General features: G+C 37.0%; 1 protein-coding gene across 3 annotated transcripts in view; it reads right to left on the bottom strand.

Annotated features, from left to right (window-relative positions):
• Positions 1-14,974, bottom strand: part of COL12A1 (collagen type XII alpha 1 chain) — a 124,852-nt gene that overhangs the window by 36,788 nt on the left and 73,090 nt on the right. For all 3 annotated transcript variants that reach the window (XM_064288074.1, XM_064288069.1, XM_064288078.1), the window contains 11 exons: positions 14,602-14,731; positions 13,073-13,215; positions 11,986-12,115; positions 11,148-11,290; positions 9,354-9,483; positions 7,156-7,275; positions 5,851-5,997; positions 5,001-5,117; positions 4,693-4,839; positions 4,061-4,135; positions 1,728-1,867 (listed from right to left, as the gene is read on the bottom strand). In XM_064288074.1, coding sequence (XP_064144144.1) covers positions 1,728-1,867; positions 4,061-4,135; positions 4,693-4,839; positions 5,001-5,117; positions 5,851-5,997; positions 7,156-7,275; positions 9,354-9,483; positions 11,148-11,290; positions 11,986-12,115; positions 13,073-13,215; positions 14,602-14,731 — 1,422 coding nt within the window. The remainder of the gene's footprint in view (positions 1-1,727; positions 1,868-4,060; positions 4,136-4,692; positions 4,840-5,000; positions 5,118-5,850; positions 5,998-7,155; positions 7,276-9,353; positions 9,484-11,147; positions 11,291-11,985; positions 12,116-13,072; positions 13,216-14,601; positions 14,732-14,974) is intronic.

The following is a 14,974-nucleotide window of genomic DNA, read 5'->3' on the forward strand; positions in this document are numbered from 1 at the left end:
ATAACCAAAATGCACTCTGCATTCATATGCTTTTTCTGGGATGTAGAAAGGGATGGAAAAAGCTGGGGAGCAGTTAAGTCCCAGAATTAGAAATGAGGATGTACCACGTTAAGCTCAAGTGCTTTAGTTCTCAGCCAACTACTCCGTCCATTCTTCATGATTATATAAAAATTCTGTGTGTGTAATAATAATTAGTACTTACCAAAACTTAGTGATTTAGTGGAAAGAGTATGAGCTTATTGGTAGGATTCACTGGACTCAAATCCTAGCTCTGCCAATTAATAGCTGTGTGGCCTTGGGCAAGTTCCCTATATCTCTAGGCTTTGGTTTCCTTATCAATAAAATGAAGAGAATTATTCTTACTTTATAGGGCTCTTTTAAGAGTTAATGATCATGTATACTAAGTAGCTGATGACAGAAGTTAGTAAAATATGATAGCTATGTTTTATTATTACATTAGAAATCTTAATTCCTAAAAAAATTTAAAATGGCTTCGTTGTTGACACGTTAAATTGAGAACATAATTAGAGTGATTTTTGTTTGTCCTGGACCAGGACAATGGCCACAGGATTATCTGGGGATTTGAAATCTGGTACATTGCATAAAGTACTATTTCACAAAAGAGGAAGGTTATGATATTATTTGTGGTTTGTGTCAAAATATCTTATTTTCATAAAGTCTTTAAGATGCCACAATGAAAAAATACAAACTGCCAAAATAAAGAAGAAAATTAACCAAGAAGTATGGGGAAGGAAAGGAGACAATTAAAAAATAAATAAATAAGATACACCTTCTTGCCTTAAAGAGTCAACAATTTAGATAGAAGAGAGTTGCACAAATAGATGCTGAAAATATAAAATGATACTTGTTATAACAGCAATAAAAACAAAGTATTTCAGGAGCATAGAATGCCTAGAACCATCAAGGAAAACTCTCTAGAAGGAGTGGAATTTGAAGTGGATCTTAAAGGATGCAGAGTCCAGGAAATAGCTAATAATAGCTTTGAATAGATTTTCAGAGGTGTCTGGGAAGACCTTCCCTCCAAAAAAGTTCAGTATCATTGGACCTCAGTGTTCAACTCATGGCTATATTTGGAGTAGGGGAGGAAATCCTTGGCTTTAAGGGAAGTTAGAGCCAAATGATTAATTCTTTGAGCCTTCTTGTGGAAGTATAAACTTCTCGAAGTTCCTACTCGGGTAGAATTTGGAGTAACCACAGTAAGATAATTGGTAGTTACAGTTTTAGAAAAAAAACAAAGAAAATAGTCTTTGAGTCAATAATGGACAATCTCTGATCAAGGTAATATCTGAAATGTAATGCTGGAGGAGGCAACAGGGTTCCACACACCCACTCCAATCATTATTCATCACTGATTCTTTCGACTTCACAGGGTATAACAATCACTATGCATTTAGTTTCCAGAACATTGGATGACCTTTTAAGGAAATATATCATTGTTGGAATATTTAGGCAGGAGGTTAGAGTCAAAAACTCCTGGATTATCCAACAGCAGTATCATCTAGCCAAGAAGAATAACTAGAAGATCATTTATTTTTCTATTTATCTTTTATATTTAACACTTTCCAAGAAATACATGTTAAAGAAAATAGCAAATAGTAAAAGTCAAAATGTAGTTTGTATTGAAAGGTCTTTCTACTTAAAAGGAAAAGTTCAAAGGAAATAGCAAAACAATACAAATGAATAGCCACCTGTGGAATAACACTCACCTGAATCCCAGCAGGACTGATTTCATCAAAGGCTCCCACAGTATTGAAGATGAATTTTACAACTTTGTTAAAATTATCATCCCCAATGCTCCAAGAGGCATCAGTCAAGAACACAATATCTGCCTTGGCCCCTTTGCATACTGGAAAAAAAAGGGGGGGGAATCCCCAAATCTCAATAATTCATTCATTCAAGTGAAATTACATAACTAAAAAATGTACTATCTACTCGCAGTGTGGTCCAGCAACAACAACATTATCTGGAGATTGTTAAACATGCTGACGCATGGGCCCTAACCCAGGCTTCCTGAAACATAATCAGCAATAACAAGGTGCCCAGATGATTTGTGTACAAAACATTTGAAAAGCTCTGGTTTACCTGGCTCTGAATTGTTGTTCTGTGCCATAGAGTGGATTACAACTCATAGTGACCCTATGTGGCAGAACAGAACTGCCCCATTGGCTGTAATCTCTACAGGAGCAGATTGCCAGATCTTTCTCCCGTGGAGCCACTGGGTGAAGTCAAACCGCCAACCTTTCAGTTAGCAGTTGAGCACTTAACTACTGCACCACCAGGACCCCCTGGCTTTCAATTACTGCTGGAATTATTCCATTTGTTTAGATCCATTGTGCAAATAAAAGCTCTTTCTTCAAGGAACTCTTCAAGTGGCTTCACACAATAAATGGGAAAATCAAATGAAAAGCAATGATGTTCAAAGTTTAAAAAGAGCCATCAGAGGGTGTGGATGTTTTATATAATGACCACCAACTATTTGGTGCAAATAATGTGTTTTTCAATTTTAAATCAGGCCACTAGAATCATGTGATGGGGGTGAGGGAGTGAGGATAATTTTTTTTTTTTTTTTTACTCTTTAATTTAGACTTGGAGGCTAAAAAAAAATTCTAAAAAAACGAAAGCTTTAACAAAATTTTGGTGTATGAAAACTCAACATGTTTTTAAACCAAGATTATTTATTGAATTTCTGTCAAACATCTAATTTTAAGAAATCCATTATTATTTTATCCCATAACAAAATTTTCATTTTTAGTTTGACCATTTAATAGGTTTAATGAACTTATAACATTCTAGATCCTTCTAAGATAAAAGAAAAATACTTTTAAAATCTGAAATGCTGTCTGTTAAATGCTGGAAACAGAATGTGGGAAAAGAATAAACCAGTGGTTAAATAGCTTAAACTTAATTTGATAAAGCACTGAAAAATTGTCCCAAATTACTGAGAGATCAGCTTTAATAGGTCAGTCTGTCTTTTTACCAGTTCACTACAAGTGACAATTGAGTCTCAAGCTTTGGTGAAAGAAAATGGTTTTAGCTTTGTGTAACCCCTTCAAGACCCAATTATTTCCTGCTTTGAATTTTTTGTTGATACTACGTGTTTTCACTAATGGAAGGCATGCTGAATCAAGGAGTATTTTTGAGATTTTGTTCTGAAATATGGATTTTGATACATATTTTGTGGGACACATATATCCAAAAAAAGTTCAAATTTTCAACATGGGTCAATACATACAAGTGATTATATTGGGTACCTCTGGTTTTTCAAATATCACACAAACACACACACACACAAAAAAAAACTAAATCCCCGAGGGTTCCCTAACTATCACATAGCCAAGCCATAAATATGTTTACAAGGATTATCTAGCTGTACAAAAGCCAAAAGAGACAAAAGTTTGACCCAATCACCCTTCCTGGATGCATTGCCTTCTACCTTAGGGAATTTTTGCCAAAGAATGTTTCTTTCATTTTTTGCCATTATACAAGCCCACTGGAAGTCAGCATATACTTTTAGTGGGACAAGCAGCCTCCTGAGAAATCTGAGAACCCAAAAAATGTTTGTGGCACATTCTGTCCCAAGAACCATGAAAGGGGTAATAGAGTAGATCCCAGGCACTTCTCAGGTCAGAAGCCAGGAATTCCAAAGCTAAAGGTACTGGGGGTTAGGTTACAGAAACAGTCAAAAGGTTCACAGTGACTGTTGATGCCAACCTCTCAGGGAAAGAAAGGCCCACCACATCACTATGGACTATGTAAAGTACTTTAATATCAATAGACTTTAATCTGCAAAGTTGAGGAAACAAAAAGTCCCAACCACAGAACTGGAGTAGTTTAGGACTGATTTTGGTAACACCAAAATGTGCTGGAGGAAAAGAAGGAAATAATTACTAGTAATCCTTACTTGTAATCTAAAAACTCCTCAACGGAAATAATAAATCAAAAATGTACTATATAAATTATAAATGTTATATAAGCAGCATAAATAAAAAGTACATAAATCTCTATTAGCTAAACTTATTGTCTAATTAACTGTACTTACCATCCCGGGCTGGTGGAATTGTAGGAGGGGGAGGAGGTGTGGGTGGCTCTGTAGGAGCTTCAGTTGGTTTTACAGCTAGAATTAAAAAATAATAATTAGAAAAACATAACGTACACAGTTCATATCACAGGAAGTAAATTTTAAGAGCAATTTAAGTCCTCATTCACAAAATCAAATCTTAGAAAATAAGAATCCAGCTCCAATGACACTACCATATTGGGGCATTCTATCCAAACTTGGTATCATTGAGGCCATTCAACATCAACTACAGTGGCAGAAATTAAAGTTTCAAAGAGAGAACTTCAGACCTCCAGATAGGATCAAATGAATAAAAGTCACTAATATGGATGCAGATTTACCTTTTCATTGCAACTAAAGCCATCTCTCCCCCCTTTAGCCTTTTCCTTAAAATAAGGCCAACTCTGTAATAGCGACAACATGGAATGGCTACAGATAAAGGTCCCGAAAACAGCCATAAGCCCACCTTCGGGAACCTGCCATGACTATTGCTCTCCACAGGGAGAAATATTTGCACAGGTATGACGTCTCAAGGAGCCACTTAAGTTCCCCACATTTCAAGCATTCTGTTCTGAAGCCTTTATAAAGAACGTTCAGATCACTCAAAAACTTACTGGTATGTTCTTTGACAGGCACCCCTGGTCCCTCAAGATTTGGTGTCTGCACAAAAACAGTGACACCATATTCAGTGTCTGGTGAAAGGCCAGTGAAGCAGTGACTCGTTTCTGACCCACGCACTGTAATTTCTTGTCCTCTGGTTCCTGAATATGACAACAAAGGAAAATGCCAGTGTCATCCCCAGTTATACTTAAAGACAGATTTTGTATATCATTTAAACAAAATGGCTTCCTCTTTACTAAAATTTAAAGTGTTGCTACGGTGTGCTCTAGTTCTTTTTTTGTTTGTTTGTTTGCACACGTACCATCTGCAGGGTTTAGTTTTAGTCTGTAGGACGTGGCTGCCCGATGAGGTGACCATCTGACACAGAACGTATCCCACCCCACCTGGTAAGTTTTCAGATCTGTCACATTCAAATACACTACAAAAAGAAAAAGAAAAAAACTTACTTCATGTATATAAGAAAACATACTTTTAATCATAATACAACTTTAAAACTGCCACTGTAGCTTAAATGTCTGAAATCCTACTGTTTCCTTATATCAAACATACATGAAAATGTAGTACAGCCAAAACAGGTCTCCCCTCCCACGACCATTTTCAAGCATAGGAGATTCCATATAGTCTCTCTCAACATGATGAATATCAAGAATGTCTCATCAAAAATAATGAGAAATTTTTCTGACAAGCTCTCTCCTAAGTCCTTAAATAGTTATCAAAGTCCTTGCTGACAGCAAAATCTATCTGTAGGCCAAAGTAAGTAATCATGATATTTCTGTGAAAACTTCAAATTAAATCAATGTATTTAGGTAATATATGTTTTAACATGGAATGTCAAAAAAAAAAAGCGAGACTAAATAGCATCATGACTCTAATTTTACAGACTATTTATGCATGCAGTGACCATTTCTATAATTTTCATTTTTTAAATTCAAAATATAATATGTTATACGAAATAAACATCATTTCCTTGTCATACATATTTTTTGCATGCTCAATTATATTACTTATGGGTTTAAGTAGGTATTTTGTTTAATTGTCTACCAAGAGCTGAGAAAACATACATATGTTAAGAAGAATTAAAATGAAATCAGACTAGCCTGGTAAGTTGTACTACATTTTTTCTCATAACTATGAAAAGATCTGTGACTCACATGTAGTGCCTTTATCAGTCAGGGGGACACTGAGTCCAGAGTCATACTGCGCGTAAACATTCACATCATAGGTGGTGCTGGGATTGAGATTGTGTAACGTGTATGACGTCACTTCTCCAACAAAGGCTTCCATGGGCTCACTGGAATCTTTAATCACAATGACAAAAATACATAGAAAGATGCTATTACTACCCTAAAGTTTTTCTTAAAATTAAAGACCTTAACTTACAGTCACATGGTATTTTGAACACTATAATTTCCCATAGCCTGTTACATACTTGATCACAGTAGCAAATGCTATATTATATGGTGGATATGAAACTATAAGCAAAGACTGAATTCTTCACCCTCTTATTCGTAAAGCATAGCACAGTGCCTAGAATGTAGTGGGTGCGTGAGCAATATCCCTTTATGAACAAATCAATCACAAAATCAACTACCCTAGGTCCTCAAGCCTCTTTTCTAAACCCAACTTTGCCAGAGCGGTGCTTTGTACATAGTAGGTGCTCAATAAACATTTTTCAATTTGTGGTAGAGATGATTTAAGAACTTCTGTACTACACCTCAATCCTCACGGTTAGATTACTAAAGGTCCTAAGTTGCCAACTCCTCCTCTTCCTTTAATTCTCTCTCCATTTCTTACATAGGTTCACATTCACTTTTTCTTGCCCTTTCTCCTCCAACCTCTATTTTTCTAATTCTCCTTTTTTTTTTTTTTTTTCCTAGTTCATACCCTTTCTGGGTGCATGGAAGATGCCCTAGCAGATTTGGTATAAAGAGCATTTTTCTTTCAACTTTGCTAAGCATATAGACAGAACATAGAAGCAAACATAACAAATAATTTAATCAAAGTGATGTTAATTTAGGTGAAAATGTCAATGGGAAGTTGAAAGCAAGCCTGTCATGAATAAACTAGAATGCATACAATCTATGCCCAAAATAGAATAATACCTGGACCTTATGGGAAAAAATACAGACATTTACATTGATTACATATGCATTATTTCATGATCATAGTAACACGGAGGATATTTGAAAACAAAAGCTTCAATTTGTGCAATTTTATGGACCAGATCAGACTTTTCAATCATGCAACTTAAAGAGAATCTCACCTACAACTATAGTAACAAGGGTACTTTAGGCCCTTAGCTTAAAAGGTTATTTCCAGAAACATTACCTTCAGTGGAAAGGGAAATTGATGTGATAACCAACCAAGCGAATACAATCGTAGGGATGCAATAAAGAATACTCTCCTATGGAGACAACCCCAAATGTAGTACTATTATAAAAAGGGTGCTTTCTTACCCACTGGTTTATATACAATTTTATATCCAAGAACGGGCGATGGTGAAGGATCCCAGGAGACCCTGAATCTTGTATACCATTCATCAGAAATATGTATGTTCTGAGGTGGAAGTAGTCCCACTGAAAACAAACATTGGTACACATTAATAACCTTTCATTGGCTCACAGAGAAAACACAAAATTTTTTCAGTATGGATCATGCAGCCCCATGAGATCAATTTAATAATGCTTTATGACACCCTTATCCAGCAAGCAATAAAAAAAGGCATTTAAGTGTTGAACAGAAAGCTTAGAAGTTTTCCAAAATCAAATAGCAACTCAGATGATGGGCTTAGAAACTGGTAATTTCGGGAGCAGACCCCTCAGCAGAAGGCAAGATCCAGAGCTGTTGTGTTACATGGCTCAGAACTGTAGAAAATAAAAGAGATCTCAGACCATTTTAGAATGTTGTAGATTACAGAGTGCTGGAGCCAGAAGGCAATTTAGAGACTATGTAGTCCAACCACTTTATCACATAAATGAGATGATATATTTTACCCAAGGCCACATAGCTAGGCAGTGACTAAACAAGGTTCTTTTCCTACACTACTCTATCCTCCACCAGCATTAAAAAAGAAAATTGATGTTAAATCAATTCCGACCCATGTCGACCCCACGTTACGTAGTAAGAACTACATGCCATAAGGTTTTCATGGTTGTGACCTATCGGAAGCAGATTACCAGGCATTTCTCCCAAGGCACCTCTAACTAAAAAACAAACAAAAAAAAATCAACAACCTCTTGGTTAATAGCCATGTGCTTAACCATTTGTACCACCCAGGGACTCCTTCTACCACCAGGATAACCTAAGTAAACCCTCAAGCCTCCAGAGGTACTATCCTCAACCCCACACTCCATAAAACCAACACTGTTTAAGTAGCATGTTAAATAGCCACTAAGCTGTTATTCACGGCATTATACAAGTAAGAAAAAAATAAAGGCTAAATGATAAGAATCCAACTTAGAAGCTTTTTTCTCAAAAGAATCTAGAAATCTGACCCTTCCGGGAAAATTCAAGATTGAGTAAAGATTTTTTATATATAACCACAAAATTCTGAAATATGCCATTCCCCCTGCCCCCAAAATGTGCCCAAATATATTCTATGATTATGGGAAAGTGAAAATAGGAAGTTGTTAAAATCTGGAGTCACGAGACTGACTCTGACAGGTGGACAATAGATATCATTATACGGCGCCCTGGACTTGAAGGACTGAGCTGAATCATCTCTAGTCCTGCTTTTCTTAGGAGCTTTCAAAAGTTACCTCTCCCAAATCTGCAATGCTATCAAGATCATTTAGGCAGAAAAAGATTTTGGGCAAGTGGGCGTAGCAGGGAACCTGAAATCATGTTACCTAAGTGTTTTTTTTTTTTTTTTTTTTTCCTGAATGAAATGAAAAACAGGAATGTCAGTACTTACTAATAACAGAACTCAGACCTAGAGCCCAGCCTGCCTTTACACTAAACTAGCAACTCTCAACCTTGGCTGCACATTAGAACCACAGGGGGCTGCTATTTAACATCCACAGGTCCAGGCCGCATCACGGCCTAGTTACATCACCCAGGCATAAGCATTTTTTCAAAACTTCCCAAGTGATTACAATGAGCAGCCAAGTTGGAGAACCTCTGTTCTAAGATATATGAAACTACCACCAGTGTAGGTTAGAAGGGGCCTGAACACTGATAATGCTCTATAAATTACTTGGTAGAATAAAAAACAAATATTTTTCTTTAAAAAAGCTAAATTTGTAAAACAGAAGATAATTGCTAACCATTTTGCTTCTTGATTTGTGACTTAAGGCTCAATCACAATAGAGGATATGAGTCAGAATGAACTCAACAGCAATAGGTTTGGTTTTGGGTTTTATATTGACTGAATTAACAATTGCAGCCTTAGCTAACACCACAGAACTAAAAGATTATTCAGAGAATAAACAATGGTTTTCCAAAGAAGAAATAAAACTATCTCTGGCAAAGTGAAATATGCAGATTTTTGTCTCCTTTTTCTTTTCATCATGGACCTCTAAAAAGTATAAAACAAATTTTGTTCCCATACCATCATTTTCATAAAATTCAATGTCTAACATAAGTGTTAATGTAGTATTTAAAATTCATTGGTATAGACGAAATTTAAAGGTAATGAAAGGTATAAGACATTTACCTGTTCTTCCATTTCCTGTTAGATGGCCACCATCTCCATCTTCATAAACAGGTATAACAGTAATTTTATATGGAGTATCAGGTTGCAGGGGCTGCAGTATTACATTATTTCTTCTGCCTGGGACTGTCGTCTAAAGGAGAAGTTAAATTATATGTTTAAAATCAGCTAGAGGACTGCCAGATTGAAAGACAATATTGTCTTATGTCTTCCCATAAACAATAATGGTTTCTTAGTATTTTCTTTTTGTTGCACAACACTCATGGCAAGACAAACCGTCTACACTGCCTCTGAGCAATGTGGGAGGATGGTTTTAGAATCACAGATCTGTGCTCAAATTCCAGGTCAGCCACTTAACAGCTGTGTGCATTAGCATCTCTGAAGGAAGTTGTAAGAATTAGAGGTGGTAACGCGAAGGTCACTTCAGTGCACATTACTGAGTACTGCAGCACTCAGTAATACATGTTTATTTCCTTCATTTTTCTTAAATGTGTTAACGATTTCAAGCATTCCTTCAACAAACATGTACCAAGTACTCACCATGAGCCAGATATGTTGCTAGCTTCTAGGAATATATTGTTGAACAAACAGAACTCAGTCTCTACCCTCAAGAATCAACTTGGCTGATGTTAGTAGGAGAAAACGATGGAAAAGAATGCATTAAACTACCTCTGTGAAATGGGAGTGAATCAGCCAGATCTCTCAAGCTCTCTTCCAACCCTATGCTTGGCTTTTATAAGCAACATAAATTAGTTATGCCAACGATTCCCAGCCTAAAGTCCTGTGATTCCAACTGGTAAATTGAGGGAAGAAATATTTTTAACCTTTTCAGAAAGTCAAGGGAAATTGCATATTGGTCATGACAAGGCCAAACAAACTCTATAGGATGGGGCATCTTTACTTTGGCTAAAATCATACCCATTAACTGTGGTAATGCTAGTTATCTCATTTTGATCAGAAATGCTAAATGGCAATTACATATGTTTTTTATTAATGAATTGAGGGCTCAAAGTAAAGCTTAATATGTCAGGTTCAAGTAGATTAAATATTTCATCACATGGAGTTCATAATGGGAGAATGATTAAAGAAGATGTATGTGGCAAAATCATTAGAAACCACATACCTAACTGCTTTACAAGCAATATTTTGTGTAATCATCTACCAACCCATAGCGCTTAGTCACTAAACCTCAAATGAAGTGGTGAGTTTTTCCACCCGCAACAAGTGGATATGCATAGTGATGGCTGGGAAGAAGTGAAAAGAAACTTGAATCTGGTCCCAGCCAGACAACATATGACACTCAAAAATTCAAAGCTACTATGAAAGTCTGTATATTACAAAACCAAAGTGTACTGCAAAATGTTAAGTTTAGAGAAAAGAGAGATCAATTAACACTGGAATATTTAAACTAGCTCTTGTAGAGGAATTGGATTTAAAGAAAGGCTAGGATTTGAATAATCACACCATTTGAACATTAATTTAGATATCCCAGAAATTAATAGGTACCACATTTCCCTAGGCTTAGTTCCTGTGATGTAATTATGCACATGATCATGTGATAAGACAGCCATTCTGATCTGTAGCTGGAGTACAATGAGCCCATGTGGTGTGGGAGGTCACGGTAGGCACATGCAGGTGGGCCAAATATCATGTCAGAGAAAGCCACATAAAAGGTGATTCACACAAGAGTTAGGGACTCAACCCTAATCACAGCACACTCCTAAAGGAGAAGTTTAACTTCACCCTCCAAAAAGGCAAAAAATTACAAATGCCCAGATAAATGAGTATTAGACTTACATATTCATCAATTGGATCACCAACAGTGGGAGAATAAATGATCCTGTATTGCTGAACTGGCCCATCAGCATGATCCCAGGCTACCGAGAGGCTGTTGGTTGTCTCCCCAAAGACTCTCAGATTCCTGGGTCCACTTCGTGGTACTAAATAAATAAAATACAATAGGGTTAGTTGCCTGTCTGATAGGCCGGGGCAGGGGACAAGGGGCAGGGGTGGAAGAGATGGGGGGCAGGTGGTTGGTGAGCGGGCAGGGAGGGGAGGGCAAAGAATTTTCCAAATCAGACTAAGGAAGTTACTTGAGGTGTTTCACCATTTACTAGAATGTTTACTCCCTTATGTTAAAATACGCATCTTCTATGGTTTTTAATGTGAAATCATAAACAGTATAAAGTGCTACGTTTCAGAGCTATGGTTACGTGCTGAACTTTCAGGAACAGAGAGCTAGACTTTAACCCAAATTTACACACTGAAAACGAGATTATCATAACAACTATTATCCCCTTCTGTTTAATGAAATATAGAGGCTTAGCGCTCATACTTCCAAAGAGCCACTCAGGGCAGAAGAAGGGGAAAAATTCTGCCTCATCTGAATTTTAAATTCCAGATTTAAAAAAAAAAAAAAGTGCTGAAAGGAGAAGAATCAAGTTCCCTCAGCACAGAGGACAGACATTGGCCCAGAGCTTTAGCCTGGCTGTGAGGTTTGGGGGAGCTCAGGCAGGATAGCAGGCAGACACCAGCTGACACCCCCCTCACTCACCTGCCTCCACTCCTCACTCACTAAAAGAAGCCCTGCTAATCTAGTTACACAGAAATAGGGTGGAAAGGATTTCCGCCTCACGTGTTCGGCCCTGGCCAGGGCTGGGATTCCCCTCTCCATCTGAGTAGAGAGCCACGATGTTCACAGAATAGGGTGTGTCCGGAATCAATCGCTCCAGGTGCACCATTCCGGTATTTCCTGGCACCACAATCTGGAAAGGGAAAAAAGCGAAATTCTGCCTGACCACAATCCAAAAGCTTACCAAGTCTTTGGTCAGTCAGTATGATACTATTTGTAATAAAATGCTGACCCCAGACTCGTCAGAAGCCAACTGCACTTACCCCCTGAGCTCTGCCCAGGCCACACATCCTGAATGTTGGATACACATAAGAAAAGGGACTCCAACACTGGGGGTAGAGGTGTATTAAAATAGAGAGTGACTTCATCTAATGGATAAGGGCAAAAGTTGCCTGAATACATCTTCCTATCCACAGGGATATGAAAACTGAAATTCTTACACAGCAGATGTATTGCTCATCATTTGCTTATCTTTGCTCATCATCATTATTTCTCTTTGTAAAGACTTGTAAACTATATTGGTCTATAAATTTACTTTCCCTCAGGTGTTCTGATGCTATACTTAATCAATTAGTCATTTCTGATTTCTAAATTGTTAATCTACTTACAAAAATGAATAGTACTATGACTTGAAGATAGATTGGGAATTCCAACTGAGAGCCAGGAAGTCAGACTTTTAAGACTTTTTCGTAACAGAGATATTTGTACTTTACAACAAAAGCCCATATTGACAAGGTTTCGCAGTGATTTGCATTTATTACTTGGGTTTTTAACTTATAACTAATTTGCATTTTCCCAGCATTCATTTTTGAGTTTATAACTTGCCCTATACTTAATACACCTGCCTTAATTCATTAAAAACAATCATCGGTGTATTATACACATGAAATCTAGCATATCTGGGGTTTGCCTTCTCACAGGCAACCACGTATTACGTAAACACAAGACTGTTTTCATCAGGAAATGAAGTTTCCATGAGAGGCAGTGCCACACCAACAATTCACTTATTGTTCCCAGCCAGCAGCCATAGCAGAAGCCACAGTAGACTCTACAGAATTCTTTTGCTAAGTTCTAAGACAAAATTACTTACAGATTCAGAGGGTCTTGTGCCAGCCACAGGAGAATACACAATGCGATACTGCTGCACAGGCCCGGGGGCAGGGTCCCAGCGAACATCGAGGCTGTTGGGTGTAGGATTGTACACTTGGACATTTCTTGCCAGTCCTCTCACCACTGAAGAAAGGAAAGCCAACACATTTCTTAAGTCTGTTTCTACATGTCAAGCTTTTATTATCACTTTTCCAGAACTACCACCTGTAATAGGATAAAATACTATCCTCCTTGAACTTCCAGTCATCTACACATGAAAGCAGAATAAAACTTTTCAAATCCAAGTTAGCCAACTACAGCCTTTGTCTATATGGACGCAAAGTTGCTTCCAATAACAACAAGCTATTAAAAATAGTACAACTGGATTACCCAGAAAAGAAGCTTATAGATGATGGAAATATAGAACAGAATGTTGTAATGTCTTCTTTCTAAGTAAAATCTGACAACAGCTATGGAATCTGTCTAATTCAGTCACCAAGTGTCAGTTACTCATTCAGCATTAAATAAATAGCTACTGACTGTCTTCTGTGATGAAGACAAAAGGCAAAAAGAGGGGGGAGGGAATAAATGATACACTCAGTTTTCAATTAACTGCAGCAACAGGGACTTAGAAAAGCATATAAATTAAATCTATATATTAACCCCAAGTCCTAGTTCAGCCAATAACATCATCTTTCTGACCAAACAAAACCAAACCCATTGCAGTCAAGTCGATTCCAACTCATAGTGACCCTACAGGACAGAGTAGAACTGCCCCATAGGGTTTCCAAGGAGCGCCTGGTGGATTTGAACTGCCAACCTTTTGGTTAGCAGCCATAGCACTTAACCACTACGCCACCAGGGTCTCCATCATCATCTTTCTAGACCACTAATTTTCTACCAAAAAAAGCTATCCATGCTTGTTTCCTTTTAGCCCTCAGCAAGTATGTTTTTAAAGCCAAATAAATATCTATACGTATGCATATAAATACATATACACATGTATTTATATGTATAAACGTTTATGTCTTTAAACAATACTACAAAGAAAATTAAAACCACCGTAAACTGCTTTCTCAAAATGTTAATGGCAAATTAAAAGCACACAGATTTTTAACACCAACAAGCACTTCATCAACAAAGCAGAGAAATGTTCAATCAAGTCATGCAATGAACAGATTTCAATGATTCACACTATGAATGTCAATTACAAAACACTGCTTCACACAAATTTATGAGACACACAAAGCAAAGCTTAGTGAATTTTCATCACTGAATTAGCATACTGATGACTGTACACACATTTAAAAATCTAGAAACCATTTCAAAACAAGAAAACATAAATTTATTATTTCATACACCAAAATGTTAAAAGTTGGTGGTTCTTGGGAGGTGTACTGTGGGTAATCTTTATGCCTTTTTTCTATCATTTTGAATTTTCCAAATTTTCTTTTAATGGGCCTATATTTTCCTTATAATAAGAAGCTAAATTTATAATGAAAAACTAAGTTTTTCTGCCCTTTTACTTACATGTCCTTCCAGTATCTGATGTACGTCCCCCATCGCCTTCACTATAAACAGGAACTACTGTAACAGTGTATGGAGTATCAGGCTGCAGGTTCCTAAGAATAGCATAATTTGTGTTCCCAGGGATTGGTACCTAGAGATTTTAATAAAACATAAAGCTCTTCATTTGAGAAACTTTTAAAAGGAATAATATTTCAAACAATGAAATATTCAGAATGCTAACTCAAGGCCAAGCCGAAAGCCAACTTTTGTAATCATGGGATATAATGATAAATCCCATATGAACTGTTACAAGAAGTTAAAGACTTTTCTAGCCCCCTACACTCACCCTAGGCTCCACCTTTAGAACCTCCTGGAATGATTATCTATCCTCCCT

This window comes from Loxodonta africana, chromosome 1 (assembly GCF_030014295.1).
Source record: "Loxodonta africana isolate mLoxAfr1 chromosome 1, mLoxAfr1.hap2, whole genome shotgun sequence".
In the NCBI taxonomy this organism is placed as follows: domain Eukaryota; kingdom Metazoa; phylum Chordata; class Mammalia; order Proboscidea; family Elephantidae; genus Loxodonta; species Loxodonta africana.